The sequence below is a fragment of the Capricornis sumatraensis genome, chromosome 17 (assembly GCF_032405125.1).
Source record: "Capricornis sumatraensis isolate serow.1 chromosome 17, serow.2, whole genome shotgun sequence".
NCBI lineage: Eukaryota > Metazoa > Chordata > Mammalia > Artiodactyla > Bovidae > Capricornis > Capricornis sumatraensis.
This window is the reverse complement of record NC_091085.1, coordinates 58,837,495-58,854,755: the sequence shown is the minus strand read 5'-3', so window position 1 is coordinate 58,854,755 and position 17,261 is coordinate 58,837,495. Positions and strand designations below refer to the sequence as shown.

General features: G+C 41.9%; 1 protein-coding gene across 1 annotated transcript in view; it reads left to right on the top strand.

The window, feature by feature from the left end:
• The first annotated feature begins 158 nt into the window (after nt 1–158).
• Nucleotides 159–17,261, top strand: part of TCTN2 (tectonic family member 2) — a 28,782-nt gene continuing 11,679 nt past the window's right edge. The window contains exons 1-12 of the mRNA XM_068989612.1: nt 159–179; nt 270–504; nt 671–778; nt 1,205–1,281; nt 2,570–2,765; nt 4,735–4,835; nt 9,832–10,022; nt 11,072–11,198; nt 12,166–12,307; nt 12,529–12,594; nt 14,134–14,268; nt 14,516–14,593. Of these exons, the coding sequence (XP_068845713.1) occupies nt 159–179; nt 270–504; nt 671–778; nt 1,205–1,281; nt 2,570–2,765; nt 4,735–4,835; nt 9,832–10,022; nt 11,072–11,198; nt 12,166–12,307; nt 12,529–12,594; nt 14,134–14,268; nt 14,516–14,593 (1,477 nt within the window). The remainder of the gene's footprint in view (nt 180–269; nt 505–670; nt 779–1,204; nt 1,282–2,569; nt 2,766–4,734; nt 4,836–9,831; nt 10,023–11,071; nt 11,199–12,165; nt 12,308–12,528; nt 12,595–14,133; nt 14,269–14,515; nt 14,594–17,261) is intronic.

The window sequence follows — 17,261 nt, the reverse complement described above, 5'->3', positions numbered from 1 at the left end:
AAAAAATCAAGTTTAAAAGTTGCTTGTTTAGAACCCAGTGCCTGCGGCCTCGCATTTGCACTAACTCCAGAATGACTGAATTAACTCCATGTTGGAGAAACTCGGGGTTTTAAACTAGACGCGGACTCTTACTTTTTCGTGATTCTTTACATGGAGTGATGCCGCTAGAAGGACCTAAGGCCCGTGGCAGGGCTAGGCTGCTGCGGATGGGTTTGAGGGCGGGCTCTCTCTGCTCGTGATTGGTCCAATCACGGCTCGCCTTTCGTCAGACCGGCGGCCGATTGGTGGTTGCCATAGCTCCAGGCGTTCGCTTGACAAGATGGTGGCGGCCAGGCCTCCCGGGCAGTGCTTCCGAGTCCCCGCGCTTCCAGTCTTCTAAGGCGGGCGCAGCCCTGTTGTGCAGGCCCGGCGAGCCCCCAGGCATGCGTTTGTCGCCGCCGGTCCCTTTGCTTTTGGGACTCCTCTTTCTGCAAGGCGTCTTGAGGCCGCTGAGGGGAGATCTGGGTGTGTAAGGCGGGGCAGGGGCCTGCAAGACGGGGATGAGGGCGAGGACGATTCTTGAGGCCAAATCTGGGACTGCCGCCAGAGCTGCGGAAGACACCGCAAAGAAAGCCACCACCCAGCGGTTCTGCAACTATTAACTCCTCCTTGTCCCTTTCTTCCCGCCTAGTTTTCATTCCTTCTGTCATCCGCATGTCCGGCCCTGTGGTCAGCGCGTCTCTGGTCGGAGGCACCGAGGATGTGACTGTGTCCCTGACCCAGCTGCGGGACGAGATGGGTAAAGAGTCTGTGGGGAGGGAGGAGGTTGGGCCAGCTTCAGGCCGCCCAAGAAGCCTGGCCAGGTGGCATCTTCTGAGTCCCTTGGGGCTGTCCCCTGCAAAGTCGGGATGGGGGCTGCTGTGGACCAGAGGACCAACAGACAGGATGAGTAAAAGAAAGCTTGAAATTACAAGTTAGCATTCACTGAGCTATCCCATGTACTTAAATACATCACCTCATTTTCCTAATAAGAACAGTAATGTCTTTTAGTTCCTTTTAACAAATGAAGACACTGAAGTTCAGAGAGGTTGTCACAGGTCGAGAGTCACACAGCTTGCAAAGAGTCCAGTCCTAGGCTTGGAAAGGTGTTCCATCCTAGGAAATCTGACTCCAGAGTGCATACCTTGCTGGACGATACTCTCTTGCATTCTAATCTCTCCTGTAGGTTTATTGCCAGTTCCCACCTGTGGCGAGCTGAACAATGAGACAGGAGACTGGAGTTTGACTGTCACCCCGACTGTGGTAAGGCCAGAGGTGGAAACCTTCTCAGCAGCATCTGTGGAGTCCTGCATCTGGTGCTCCTGCAGTGTTGTTTTTTTCTCTCTCTCTTTTTGACTGCGCCCAGCAGCTTATAGGGTCTTAGTTCCCTGAGCAGGGATTGATTGAACTTGGACCAAGGTGGTGAAAGTGCCGAGTCCTAACCACTGAACCTCCAGGGAACTTCCCCTGCAGTGTTTTTTTAATCAGACAAAATAGAACTTAGTGCTTGGAACCACCATGAACCTGTGGGCCATCTGATCCTGTAGGCACTCATTCAGCCCAGAGGTTCTTGGACGAGTTTCAAGAAGCTTGTGAGGGAATTCCCTGGTGGTCCCATGGTTAGAACAACATGCTGTCGCTACCAAGGGCCCAGGTTCATTCCCAGGTTGGGGAACTAAGATCTCACAAACTGCATGGCAGAGGCAAAAAAAAAAAAAAAAAAGCTATGAACTCTCTAAAATTGTGTATAAAGTTATGTGTGTGTGCATTTTTTTCTGATGAGAGGCTTTCCAGCTTCTGTCAGATTATCAGATGAACCTGTGACTCAGAAGAGCTTCATGAATTGCTGGTCTCACCCAACTCTGGGCTTATGTGTAAGCACACTCAAGCCTGGAGAAATGAAATATTTTCCACTTAATAGATACTTCATAGAGTGCCTAGTATCTGCAAAACATCAACTCCGAACATAAAAGAGACAGACAGACTTTGCTTGCACCCTAGGAACCAGGGCCTGTTCCATGGACTTTTATTTGTGTGTATTTAATCTTCTGCTGGTAGGATAATAAAGGTGCCAGACAAATACCTTTATCAGACCTGTGTTCAGCTTTCTCTAAACAGCCAAAGGGCTTTCCAGGTGGCTCAGTGGTAAAGAATCCACCTGCCAATGCAGGAGACCTGGGCTCAGTCCCTGGGTCGGGAAGATCCCCTAGAGAAGGAAATGCAACCCACTCCAGTATTCTTGCCTGGAGAATCCCATGGACAGAGACTCCTGCTGCTACAGTCCATGGAGTCACAAAAGTTGGACACGACTTGGTGACCAAACAACCAGCAGCCACAACTTGTTTGCTTGTATATTCAGCTGAGGATTAGGAATCAGGGCCTGTGTACTGCTGTAGGTTTACAGGGTAAAATTGAGCAGAATGATGTCATCCTTGGTCCAGTTTGCCTTTTGTAAAATGAATGGAGGCAGATTGAGCTTACTTAACCTTATGTGTTCTTATAGATGGCGTTTTGAGTCACCATATAAAGTACAGTGATATTTTCCTTTCAGAATTCGTTGGAAGTGACCGTGAGGTTGAAGAGGGATCTGCAGTCATGTTCCTCTAATGAGACAGATCCCTTCCTGGAGGCCCCGTGTATTGTCCAAACTCTTCTTGTTTCAGCCTTTCGTAATACATCCTGTTTAGCACATCTGCTCATTCATGTGGAAATTTATGCCAACTCCTCTCTGGGGCAAAATGCATCAGGCAAGTAAAGTCTCCGACTATCAAAATGTTTACTGCAGATGTTTGAATGTAAGTGTGTGCCATGCAGTTTGTGTGCTTCGCTCGTGAGTCTGTCTTGCTTTCCTAAACTTATTTTTCTTTTGTTTAATTTTCTTATTTTAACAGTTTCCAGGGAATTCCCTGGTGGTCCAGTGATTTACGGCTCCTCACTTTGAATTCAAGGGGCGTGGGTTCGATCCCTGGTTGGGGAATTAAGATCCCATAAGCCACACAGCATGGCCAAAAAAGAAAATTATTAAGCCCAGGAGGGCTTAATAGTAACTGTACCACTCAGAGCAGCAACTTTTTTTTCTTTTAAAAAATATGCTTAAATATAGTTAGGTAATATTTCAGAATGTCCTTGTACAAATAGCCAAACTTAGGAAAATTAGAGTCTGTATATATTGGTAATTATGAGATGTCCACTCTGACCCCATTAAGGTATGAAAAATTTTGCACCCAGTCAGACAGAGATCAGAACAAGAAAAAAGATGGAAGGACAGCCAGGAGGTAAGCGGTATGCTTAGTAACAAGGAAGCTAGCCAACAATGTGGGAGGCATATAGATAGATTCACAAATATCTATCTATATATCACATAGTAAAACCCTATTCTAAAGTGCCTTGCTTACGTCTCATGGATTTGATTATACTGAGGGTCAAACCCTTACCCTTGTGACATGGTCTCTTATTCAGACTTTCTTATTCTTGATACCACTGACATACTAGGGTTCTACTATATTATAGCATAGAATATAGAATAGTTGTTCTTTAGAAGCTTCAGTTATCCTGTTATTGAAGTTGACTGATACATAGAGTTTACACAAATAGTCGTGTACATAGCTTTCCAACTGTTAGTCTCTGGATTCCGAATTAGGAGGCTAAAATGTAATATAACATTCCTTTTCCAGTCAGTGTGAAAATTACTAATTTCCCCCACACTTGAACCAGAATCAGGATGTGAAAATTTGCATTCACAGTGTGATGGGACTTGAGGTTGAGTGTGTAGCTCAGTTAAATGAGATTTTATGGTCAGATGGCTTCTAGATAAACTGAAATGTCACCATGGCTTCAGATTTTTTTTTTTAAATTGTGGTATAGTTCCTTTACAAGGTTGTACAACAGAGTGAATTAGCTATGTGTATAGATACAACCCCCTGCTCTTGGGTCTCCCTTCCCACTTATCTAGTCACCACAGAGCGCCGAGCTGAGCTCCCTGTGCTTTGTAGCAGGTTCCCACTAGCTATCAGTTTTACACGTGGCAGTGGGCATACCCACTCCCAATTCCCCCACCCTCCATGTCCACACATTTGTTCCCTTCGTCTTCATCTCTATTTCTGCCCTGAAAATAGGTTCATCTGTATCATTTTTCTAGATTCTACATACATGCGTTCATATACAATATTTGTTTTTCTCTTTATGACTTAGTTGACTCTGTATGACAGACTCTGTCCATCTGCATTACTGCAAATGACCCCATTTTGTTCTTTTCATGTCTGAGTAATATTTCATTGTCTATATGTACCACGTCTTCTTTACTCATCTGTCAGTGGACATTTAGGTCATGGCTTCAGGTTTATCTGTTGAAAGAGGTAATGGATTTGGAGGAGTAGATGCTAAAAATCAGTCTGTGTTATGAAAGGAGTTGGGCAGTGTATTGAAAAATCAGTGCATTGCGTTTGTCTTAACTTGCAAATCTTAGTGACTTGATCATCTTCAAGATCAACTGTGACTTGTTCAGTTTGTATAACTAGGACCTTCTCTTCTATTTGGGTTTTTGTTGGAGGAGTAGATGCAGGCCTCAGTAGATATAGCCCATCTCAGGGACACCTTGATGTGGAATACTGGTAATGGTGATTTGTAATACAACTCAGCTTTCTTTGAGTGTCTAAAATGTGGCCATGTCTCATCAGTGTTTCACAGCTGAACTTCTCTGTTGTTTGTACTTTTCAGAAAATGTGACTGTCATTCCTAACCAGGTGTATCAGCCCCTTGGTCCTTGCCCTTGTAATTTGACAGCAGAGGCCTGTGACATTCGCTGCTGCTGTGACCAGGTATGGTCTTTCTGATTATTGGGTGCAAAAACTGTGGTACCTGGTAGCATGTGGAGGTCACCAGCAGGTCCCCATCAACAGCATTTTAGTGCGTGGTCTTTCAAAAGCTGAGATTGTATGTCATGTTTTCCAATTGAGTGTTTTCTTATCTAGCCTTTTCAGCCTAGTTTGTGGACAAAGGACTTTCCAGGTGACGGTAGTGGTAAAGAATCCACCTGCCGGTGCAGGAGTTACAAGGGACACTGGTTCAATCCCTGGATCAGGAAGATCCCCTCGCATAGGAAATGGCAACCCACTCCAGTATTCTTGCCTGGGAAATTCCATGGACAGAGGAGCCTGGTGGGTTACAGTTCATGGAGCTGCAGAGAGTTGCACATGACTGAGTGACTAAGCAGCAATTACGGACAAAAAAAAATGTGTCTGTTTGAATAAAGTCCTGATTGCGATGATACTGAGTGTCTAAGCAGCAATTACGGACAAAAAAAAATGTGTCTGTTTGAATAAAGTCCTGATTGCGATGATACTGAGAGGATGATTTTAATGTCTTACTTGGAAGCCTTTAAGAAAATACAAAAAGGAGAGAAAAATAGATGTTTTAAGTGATTTTTTTTTTTTAGTAAATTTAACCATCGCAATAATCTAATTTGAGGATGTTTCCAGCACTCCCGAAAAGAAGCCATATGTCCATTTGCAGTCACTCTCATGCCCATCATCCCCAGACTGTTTTATGTTTGTTTGTTTTCACTAGAAATTAAGTATATTTATTTATCTGGGTATAGTTGATTTGCAAATTATGTAAATTTCAGGTGTATAACATAGTTACAATTTTTAAATGTTATACTCCATTTATAGTTATTATTATAAAATATTGGCTGTATTCCTTGGGCTGTACAATAGTATATGCTTGTAGCTTATTTATTTTATACGTAGTCATTTGTACCTCTTCATCCCCTACTCCTGTGTTGCCCCCTGCCCCACCCCTCTCGCCACTGGTGACCACTGGTTTGTTCTCTGTATCTGTGAGTCTGCTTCTTTTCTGTTATTTTCACTAGTTTGTTTTCCCAGGTCACTATTAATCTACTTTCTGTGTCTGTGGGTTTGCCTCTTTTGGACATTGCATGTAAATGGAATCCTTCAGTCTGTAGGATTTGTGTCTGGCTTCTTTTTTTTTTTTTTTAATATTTATTCCGCTGTGCCAGGTCTTGGTTGCCTCATGTGGGGTCTAGTTCCCTGACCAGGGATTGGCCCTCTGCACTGGGAGCCTGGAGTCTTAGCCACTGGACCAGCAAGGAAATCCCTGTGTCTGGCATCTTTTGCCCAGCATCATGCTTTCAAGGGTCACCTGCGTTGTGGCATGTGTTAGTGTTCCATTCTTTTTTATGGCCGAATCATCTTCTGTTGTGTAGATATATCACAGAGCGCTTAACCATTTATCACGTGAGGACGTTTAGATTGTTTTCACTTTTTGGCTACTATGAAGAATGCTTCTGTGATACAAGAATATAAACCTGTATACAAGTTTCTGTTTGGACGTGTGTTTCCATTTATCTTCGTTATGTTACCTAGGCGTGGAATTGCTTTGTCACATGGTAACTGCATGTTTAACCTTTTAGGGAACTGTTTTTCTTCCTTTTGGGTGAGCCACATAGCTTGTAGGATCTTAATTCCCTGATTGGGGATTGAACCTGTGTCCTTGGCAATGAAAATGAGTCCTAACCCCTGGACTGCCAGGGAATTCCCTTGAGGAACTGTTTTTTCAAAGTAGCTACATTATTTCACATTCCCATCAGCAGTGTATAAGGGTTGTAATTTTCTATGATGTCACCAACAATGGCTATAATAATCTTGATTACAGCCTTCCTTGAGGGTGTGAAGTGGCATTTCGTTGTCATTTTGATCCATTTGATCTAGTGGCAAATGATGTTAAACATCTTTTTAAAGGCTTATGAATGTTTATATGTCTTCTTTGAAGAAATGTCTGTTGAGACCTTTTGCCAGTTTTTAATTAGGTTGTCTTTTTGTTGTTTAATTTTGTTGTTAAATTAAATTGTCTTTTGTTTTTAAAGTTCACTATGCACTCTGGATTCTAGTCCCTTATCAGATATATGATATGCCAAAGACTTCTCCTACTTGTCTAGGAAGTCCATTTTCCTGTTGGTGTTCTTTGAAGCCCAAAAGTTTTAATTCGATAAAGTCCACTTTATCAATTTTTTTCTTCCAGTTTTCAATTCAGTTCAGTTGCTCAGTTGTGTCTGACTCTTTGCAACCCCATGGACTGCAGCACACCAGGCCTCCCTGTCCATCACCAACTTCTGGAGTTTATTCAAACTCGTGTCCATTGAGTCGGTGATGCCACCCAACCATCTCATCCTCTGTTGTTCCCTTCTCCTGCCTTCAGTCTTTCCCAGCATCAGGGTCTTTTCAATGAGTCAGTTCTTCACATCAGGTGGCCAAAGTATTAGAGTTTCAGCTTCATCATCAGTCCTTCCATTGACTGTTCAGGACTGATTTCCTTTAGGATGGACTGGTTGGATCTCCTTGCAGTCCCAGGGACTCTCAAATGTTCTCCAGTACCACAGTTCAAAAGCATCAATTCTTTGGCACTCAGATTTCTTTATAATCCAACTCTCACATCCATACATGACTATTGGAAAAACCACAGCTTTGACTATATGGACCTTTGTTGGCAGTTTTATTGTGATATAATTGACACAGTCACTGTACAAGTTTAAGGTTTAAAGTATGGTTATTTGACTTACATACATCATGAAGTGATATCACAGTAAGTTTGGTGAACACCTATCATTTCATATAGACACAAAATTAAAGAAATAGATGGAGGAGGAATGGCAACCAACTCCAGTATTCTCCGCAGGAAAATCCCATAGACAGAGGACCCTGGCAGGCTACTGGCAGTCCATGGGGTCACAAAGAGTCAGGCGTGACTGAGCACATGCATTCTGAAATCCAATACAGACCCATTTAGAGCTGTGTATATATGCCTGTCGGAGAAGGCAATGGCACCCCACTCCAGTACTCTTGCCTGGAAAATCCCACGGGTGGAGGAGCCTGGGGGGCTGCAGTCCATGGGGTCGCGAAGAGTCGGACACAACTGAGTGACTTCACTTTCACTTTTCACTTTCATGCTTTGGAGAAGGAAATGGCAGCCCACTCCAGTGTTCTTGCCTGGAGAATCCCAGGGACGGCGGAGCCTGGCAGGCTGCAGCCCATGGCATCGCAGAGAGTCAGGCATGGCTGAGCGTCTGTACACACGCTCGTGCATTCTGGAATCCAATACAGACCCATTTAGAGCTGTGTATATATGCCTATGTTGTAGGTGAGGAACTTTCATTCCTGTTATAGTTTACAGAGCGCATGGTTTACAATAGATTTCTAGAATTTAAAAATATTTTAAAATCAATTTGGAGAGGATTTAGTTTTCTGAAAACTAAACGTATTTTTTTCTCTCTTGACCTTGAACTACTTGAACTCTATGGTTTTCCAGTTCACTTACCATTTTGAGGAATGTGGCCTATACACACTGCTACATTTGAAAAGGATAACCAACAAGGACCTACTGTGTAGCACAGGGAATTCTGCTCAATGTTGTCTGACAGCCTGGGTGGGAGGGGAGTCTGGAGGAGAATAGATACGTATTTATGTATGGCTGAGTCCCTTTGCTGTCCACCTAAAACTATCACAGCATTGTTAATCAGCTGTACTCCAATATAAAATAAAAAGTTTTTTTAAAAACAGGACAAAAAGAAATAGAAAATTTTATTTGTGATGAGAACTCTTAGAATTTGCTCTCTTAGCAGCTTGCATATAGTCTACAGCAGTGTTAATTATATTGTCCTTGTAGATTACATCCTTAGTGTGTACTTATAAGAGGAAATTTGTACCTTTTGACCTCTTTCATCTAATTCTCCCTCCCTTTTTTCCAGTTTTTGGTCATTGTTGTTGCTTATGCTTTTGGTGTCATTTCTAAGAATCCATTGTCTAATCCCAGATCAAATACATATTTTTAATTTTTATTTTTAAAATTAATTTTAATTGGAGGATAGTTGCTTTACAATGATGTGTTAGTTTCTACTGTACAGCAAAATGAATTGGCTCTATGTATATACATATATCCCCTCCTTTTTGGATTTCCTTCCTATTTAGGTCACCACAGAGTATTGAGTAAAGTTCCCTGTGCTCTACCTAGGTTTTCCATTTTATCCGTAGTCTCAATAGTGTGTATGTCAGTGCCAATCTCCCAGTTCATCCTGCCTCCCCTTTTCCCCATTGGTGTGCATACGTGTATTCTCTACCTCTGTGTCTCTAGTTTTTCTTTGCAAATAGGTTCCTCTGGGTCTTTTTTCTAGATTCTACATATGTGCATTAATATATGATATTTATTTTTCTTTTTCTGACTGACTTCACTCTGCATAACAGGCTCTAGGTGCATCCGAATAAAGTGACTTCTTGATGATACCAATCGGGTCGTGATATAACAAGAATGATTCAAGGATTCTTCTGGAATTGTCCTTAGATTTCTCTGGACTAGGAATTTGAACGCTGCTGCTGCTGAGTGGCTAAGTTGTGTCCAACTCTTTGCGACCCCGTGGACTGTAGCCCGCCAGGCTCCTCTGTCCATGGGATTTCCCAGGCAAGAATACTGGCGTGAGTGGTGATGCCAGTTGAAAATTCTCCACCTGTGGTCTATTTCATATTACCTTTTCTTTTTCTCATCTTATTTGTAGGCATATCTTAGGTCCCCAGTTAAGATGTAAATGCTGTGAAGGTCTGAAGTTCCTGACTTGGAGCCTCGTAGGGAGATGACTTGCTGTGAGCGCAAACACTCTTAGCCTGGAGGCCAGCTGTTTGTTTCCTGCTTCCTGTACTGCGTCCTGCTGGTCTCCAGCAGCAAGTGCATCACGCTGGCCAGGAGATCCTGACAGTGGGCAGAGGGGGGATTTAATCTTCTCTGAGCTCCTCTACGTCTTCTTTCCAGGAATGCTCATCAGATTCAACAGCACTGTTCAGGGAGTCCTGTTTCCCTGGTGTTTTCGGAGGAGATGTTAATCCTCCCTTTGATCAGCTCTGCTCCATGCAGATGGCACATGGAGTCCCCGACTGGTTTCCATTCCTGTGTGTGCAGCTCGCCAACTCACCCTTCCTCGGGTACTTCTACCATGGTTCCATGTAAGTGTCCGAAGGGCACCCCGGGAGAGGGGTGTGCACCCAGGTGGCCCTGGAATATGGCCATGTCCTCCTCAGGACCTCTCCAGAGGCTCCATGCTTCAATCCCTCCATTCTAGATTCAATTCTAGGTTTCACATAGTAAGTTTATTTTGTGTTAAGTATTTGAAAGAGCTGGTTGTTGTTCAGTCACTAAGTCATGTTCAACTCTTTGTGACCCCATGAACTGTAATGTGCCAGGCTTCCCTGTCCTTTACTATCTCCCAGAATTTGCTCAAACTCATGTCCATTGAGTTGATGATGCCATCCAGCCATCTCATCATCTGTTGCTCCCATCTCCTTCTGCCCTCAATCTTTCCCAGCATCAAGGTCTTTTCCAGTGAGTCGGCTCTTTGCCTCGGGTGGCCAAAGTACTGGAGCTTCAGCTTTAGCAGCAGTCCTTCCAATGAATATTCAGGGCTGGTTTCCTTTAGGATTGACTGGATTGATCTCCTTGCAGTCCAAGGGACTCTCAAGAGTCTTTTCTAGAACCACAGTTCTAAAGCATGAGTTCTTCTGTGCTTAGCCTCCTTTATGGACCAGCTCTCACATTCGTACATGACTACTGAAAAAAACCATAGCTTCGACTATAAGGCCCTTTGTCGGCAGAGTCATGTCTCTAGGTTTGTCATATCTTTTCTTCCAAGGAGCAAGCGTCTTTTAATTTCATGGCTACCGTCACAATCCACAGTGATTTTGGAGCCCTCACTGAAAAGAAATTGATACCACAAATGGTTAATAGCGATTCTCTGGGTTGGGGGAAAGAGTGATGGGGTCATGGGGGACTTTAACTTTCTGTCTTTTACATTTCTGTCTTGTTGACATTCTAAAGCAACTTTGTTACTAGCATTGAAGTAAAACTCATGGAACATAAATTAACCATTAACTACTTTAAAACGCACAGTTCAGTGGCATTTAGTACAAATATGATTTTGGTAATTTAAAAAGCAGAGAAAAAATTTAAAAGAATTGCTTTTATCATGTTAATGGTGGTTTCTGTCGTCAATTTGCAGTTCCTCTGGACATCAAGTTTCCTTTGACATGTACTTGCATACTGATCTAAAAGACTTTTCAGACTTTGGTTACAAACAAGGAGACCCCGTTATGACAGTAGATAAGGCATATTTTACTATTCCGCAGGTAATCCTTTCAGTTTTAATATGCCAGAGGCTTTTTCTCACTTTCCCCTTCCTCTTACTAATTTAACTCATGTTATTCTAAAAAAAAATCTCTTCATCAGCCATTTAAGGTCTCTGGATTGTGTTTTTTTCTTTTGATAGTCACTCTTAAATCAATCTGTCTTTGCTAAATCTCAGAGTGAACTTACTAAATAAAACCAAAAGACTGTCTAGAAGTTTCCATGGAAATAACTATCATTTCTCACTTGTATTAGTTTAACAGCCAATACTTTTAAAATTTTATTTATTTTTTATTGAAGTATATTTGGCTTATGGTGTTGTGTTAATTAAATATTAAATAGAGTTTTGAAAAATATTTTAAGACTCGAGTTTTATGTGAAATCTTAACTTTATTAAGTTCAAAATTGTGAGGAAAAAGTATTTATGGGAAGAAGACATGGGAGGCTAAACTGTTTCTCTTTACTATCCATATGAATCCATTCTTACGGCTTTAACAAAAATGCATTTGTAATGAGGGAGAGAAAATGAAGTTGAGGGACCCTCTCTGGCAGTCTGGTGTTTAAGACTGTGCTTCCGCTGTAGGGGACGCAGGTTCCCTCCCTGGCTGGCAGAACTAAGATCCTGTATGCTGCCTGGAATGGCCAAAGTGAAAAAACAAAAAACAACAGAAAAGAAACTGAAGCCAAATGTAATCATGTTTCTGCAAAGTAAATGATGCAGAGCAGGGAATTTTCCTTAGAAACTGTGCTTACTGTGGCCCTGCAGCCAGTGGCTTCCAGAGTTTGATTAGCAAGTCAAGTAGATACTCTGCTCAAGTCAGTTAACTAGTGAATGCCCTAGCCTTTGTTGGAGCTAACCCAGCAGTAGAAGCAGGCTGCAGAAAGGATGCTTTTCCAAGACACTGATCTCTTTTTTTATGATCAGAAAGGAGGTCATAAATCTGTCTGCATTCTCCCCCCGGCCTTCAGGTGTCCCTGGCTGGGCAGTGCGTGCACAACGCTCCTGTGGCCTTCCTGCAAAATTTTGATGTTCAGTGCGTTACTAGCCTGGAGGAGTACCTAGAACGAGATGGAATTACCAGTGCAAAGATAAAGAATGGTGCTATGGGAGGTAAGTTACGTCCATTTGAGTATGGACCTTAGATGCCAATTAGATGCCAAGAATAGTGGGTTGTTTGATGGTGTTTGGGGAGTGGAGGGGAGCTGAGTAGTTGGCGTACAGGGCAGGCATAGGCACTGTATTTGTTTGGCAAACTTTCATTTTTGTAGGTAAATGTGAACATGTAAGGTTCATGTACTCCTATGGAAGTTCATTTATGTATGTTTTTTCAGGCATAGTTACACCGAAAGTAATCTATGAGGAAGCAACTGACTTAGACAGATTCATCACCAATACAGGTATTTTAATGTTATACTTTTATACCATTTCTATGGAAATATATATCATTTCTCACAACGAATATGTACAGTAAGTCCCTATATACGAACCTTCAAGTTTTGAACTTTGCAAGATGCAAACACGTGTTCCACCACCATCAGGCCTGAGTGAAATTTCATCTTGTCCTTCGTCTCCTATTGCTGACGATCCTATAGCTCTACCATCTCCCAGCTCCTCTCCCTCCTTGCCAGGTCCTGTATGCCAGCTCTGGGACTGCACTTTTCAAGGTCCTGTACTGAAGGATTAGAAATGTTTTCTTCATTTTTTGTGTTTGTTTTCAATGTATTATTTGTGTGAAAACTATTATTAACCTATCACAGTACAGAGCCAATTGCATCAGCTGGGTGCCTAGGCTAACCGTGTTGGACTTATGAACATGCCCTTGGAATGGAACTAGTTCGTATGCAGGAGACTTACTATAGTCCCAGAGCAGAACACATTTTCATTAAGAATTTTAGGAGATTTGTAGTTGTTAGAGAAATATCCTGCTAGCATTTTGCTTGTTCCTTGTTCCGTCTTGACTTACTGTGGAGTAACGTCTGTGACCTTGAACCCAATCCTTCTCAGTCCTGGATTATGTGGGTTCCAGGGTCCCTCCTTGTTCTCTGGGTGTGTGGGCTTTTTCTTAAGTGTTTTTCAGAGAGTTAAAGGGTTCTTTAGGACCCAGCATTTTCACTTCTTGCTTGCTTTTCTTTTTCCAGTCATTAAACTCTGTTATTGTAATGCAGCCAACTAAAGTACATAGAATTTGGCCAGTATTACCAGGACTTTTGTTTTTCCATGAAAGATACTACTTGTGTTTCTTTTCAATGTGTTATAATTCTTGGAACTTACTCTTTCCTTCCATTAGCTATTAGTACAATATAGTAGTGAGCTAGACACCAGGCCCCTGCTCTTAAAGAGCTGACATTCTGTAATCTTTCCTTTAACAGATGTAATCTTTACCAGATATAATCTTTCTGTAATCTTGCATTTAACAGATACTCTTCCAAGCCCATGCTCTGCATTAGGCCATGAGCTGGGTACCAGGGAGGCTGAAATAAGATGAAAGGGACAGGGACTTTCCTGGTGGTCCAGTGGTTAAGACTCCATGCTCCCAATGCAGGGGGCCCAGATTTGATCCTTGGTCAGGGGACTGTGTCCCACATGGTGCAGCTAAGAGTTCCCATGCCATAACTGAGACCCAAAGCAGCCAAATAAATGAATAAATAAAAAGTAAATATTTTTAAAAAAGGGAAGGGATGGAGCTCACTCAGTTTATTGGGATGGTGTGGAAAGAGGAGGTAGCTAATGCTGACTTGGGTGGAGATCTGAGGACAGCTTCTTGAGGAGGTGATGACCCTGCTGTGTAAAGGAACTGGGTCTGCAGGGCAGGGATGGGGGTGGGGGATGGCCACCCAGGCAGAGGGAACTGCCAATAATAGGCTTGAACCCAAAGAAGGTCTTTAATTTTTTTATTTTTAGGTCTTTAATTTATGTAAGTACTCTCTTATTTCCAGAAACACTTTTAAGTACTGGACCAGCCCCCAGGAACGTGAACGTGGAAGAACATTATATTTTCAGGTGGAATAATAATACAATCAGTGAAATAAACGTCAGAATTATTAGGGCAGAAATTAATGCCCAGCAGAAAGGTAACTTTGTGAAGGGCAGCGAGAATGCTTTTAATTGAAAGCATTTTTTCCTTTCTTCACAATTCTCATAATTATAACAGATAAACTAATTCAGACCTGTTTTTCTTATTTGTGTTTATGATTTAATCAGAAAACAGTGATTTTTTTTTTTTGCATGTTGAAATGCAATTATAAGGTAAAGAAAACAACACTGTGGTGGATAATTTCTTAGTAAATTGGTGACATTATATTTTTATTTTATTTCTAGGAATCATGACACAGAGATTTACAGTGAAATTTTTAAGCTATAACAGTGGTAATGAACAGGAATGGTCTGGAAACCCAGGTGAGAGTGCATATCAATCACTGATCTTACAAACACATTTTAGTTTGACACTACTGTGCTATAACGATGACTGTAAGTAATTGTTTCCAATTTTAGCCTGTGACTCTGACCTTTCTCTTTTTCTCTTGTGACACTGTATTCTTTTCCTGCTAACAGCTTACTTTTTTTTTCACAAAGTGTTATAAATAGTCATAGTTGTAAAGCTAAAACAGTCTTTTTCTTTAGCTACTGGTCTTTTTTTAAATGAAATAATTTATTTGATCAATGTATAGTTGATTTACAGTGTTGTGTTACTTTCAGATATATAGCCCAGTGACCCAGTTACGTACACGTGTATATACTCCTCCCTCGTATTCCTTCCCACTGTGGTCTGTCGCAAGACACTGAATACAGATCCCTGTGATACACAGTAGGTCCCCACTGTGTATCTGTTTTATGTATATAATTGTTTGTATCTCCTAATCTCAAACTCCTAATTCCTCCCTCCCTCCTTCTTTTTTTGTTTTTGGTGGGGGAGGGGTGAGGCTGTGTTCCGCCACCTCTGAGATCCTCATTCCCTGATGAGGGATTTGAACCTGGGCTTCAGCAGTGAGAGTGTGGAGTCCTAAACTTGATCGCCAGGGAACTCCATGACTGTTCTTCAACATGCAGTAGTTAATCATGAAGGAACAACATTTTTAAACTTTTTAGTAACTTTTTGCTTTGCATGATCTTCAATATTTATATATACTAACTTAATTATACACAACTCTTTATATATATTTTTTCCTTTTAAATAGGCTTTTAATGTTAGGGTTTATTGTTGGCTTTTAAGAGCAGACTCCTGGTTAAGTCAAGGTACTGTATAGAAGTTATGTAAAATCAGTATGGAAGTTCAATGTTGCTTTTCCTACTTGGTGATTTTGAAGAAATGAAGTAGTTCTAATGAGATTTTTTTTTTTTTTTCTTTATTTTCTAAACTGCATGCCTGTGGCCACCTAAGGCATTCCTCTATGTATTTATTGGCTACTACAGTATTTCGAGAGGTGTTTGGGACATTTCTTTACATTATGTACACCCTAAATGTTGGTGTTTTGTATGGATCACAAGTGCAGCATTCCTTAATTATTGCTGTTATAAGTCACAATTGTTATTTAAAGAATGACGTATGTACTGCATGAAGACATTATGACTTTTTTCTCTTAGTTTATATAAACTCCAAGGTAACTGAGGGGAAAGAAAAAAGAGACCAGGCTCCTGAAATTTAAGAATTTTTATGTCATTGACTTAATTTGAGAAGATTTCTGAGAAAACCTGTCAGAATATATGAGAAATGTTGATGCTATCATCAACAAAGAATACATCAGGAGCCAGAACCAATCAGGCAGAGACGCAGCTTGTATATAGAGAGGCAGTGTCTCTCTAATACTTTCTGAGGCTGGATGGGGTTTTTCGAGGACTATCTGACACGGGCCCTGTCCTCAGGGACGCTCTTATTTGGAGCTGACAGCACTAAGTCACAGGAAACAACAGTAAACGACCCAAGATAATTAATAAATGAGGTCAGTTACTAGGCTCAGTTACTCCAGGATTCAGAGGAGTAGAATGTTGACCATTTACCCAGACTGCATCACTAAGGAACAGTGTTGAATGTCCAGCACGTGCTAGGTTTTGTTTTGTTTTTTAAAAAATATTTATTTATTTATCTGGGTGTATTGGGTTGCTATGTGGGATCTAGTTTCCCTGAGGCATGTGGGATCCCGACCAGGGATCAAACCCAAGTCCCTGCGTTGGAAGGTGGATTCTTAACCACTGGGCCACCAGGAAAACCCGCCTGCCAGGTTTTGTTCCTAGACTGGAGGAAAAGCACCGAGCAAGTCAGAACCCTGCCCTGGGTGTGTTTCCACTGTGGGCTGCGTGGAGGAGACTGTGCCTTGAGAAGCAGATAATTGGAAAGGGTGCTGGGGATAGGAATAACCTGGGGGAAGCCAAGGAGGCAGACATGAGCATGAGGTGTACTCTGGCAGGATTAGACCCATGGCCAGAGGGGAGGCTGCTTGTTGGGAAGGGTGGAGCGTAAAGCTGGAAATGCAAACACCATGCAGGAACCTCAATGGTATCCCAGTTTATATGAACAAAGTGAAAGTGGAAGTCACTCAGTCGTGTTTAACTCTTTGTGACCTCATGGACTATACAGTCTATGGACTTCTCCAGGCCAGAATACTGGAGTACCAGCCTTTCCCTTCTCCAGGGGATCCTCCCAACTCAGGGATTGAGCCCAGGTCTTCTGTGTTACAGACAGATTCCTTACCAGCTGAGTCACAAGGGAAGACCAAGAATATGGGAGTGGGTAGCCTATCCCTTCCCTAGCGGATTTTCCCAACCCAGGAATCAAACCAGGGTTTCCTGCATTGCAGGCAGATTTTTTACCAACTGAGAACAATGCTACTGTAATACGCATTTTTGGAAGGGACATAGGAAATATGCATATGAACTGGATATGATATGATATGATTATAAGGGATTATTATTAATTTTCTTAGAAATATTGGCATCATGATGGTGTAGAGAAATATCCTTAATTTTGAGAGATGTCTGATGGAGCTTTCATGATGTGAGTGTCATGATGCCTACAACTTATTTTCAAATAGTCCTGTCCCTCTCACCCCAAATATATATACTTTTATAA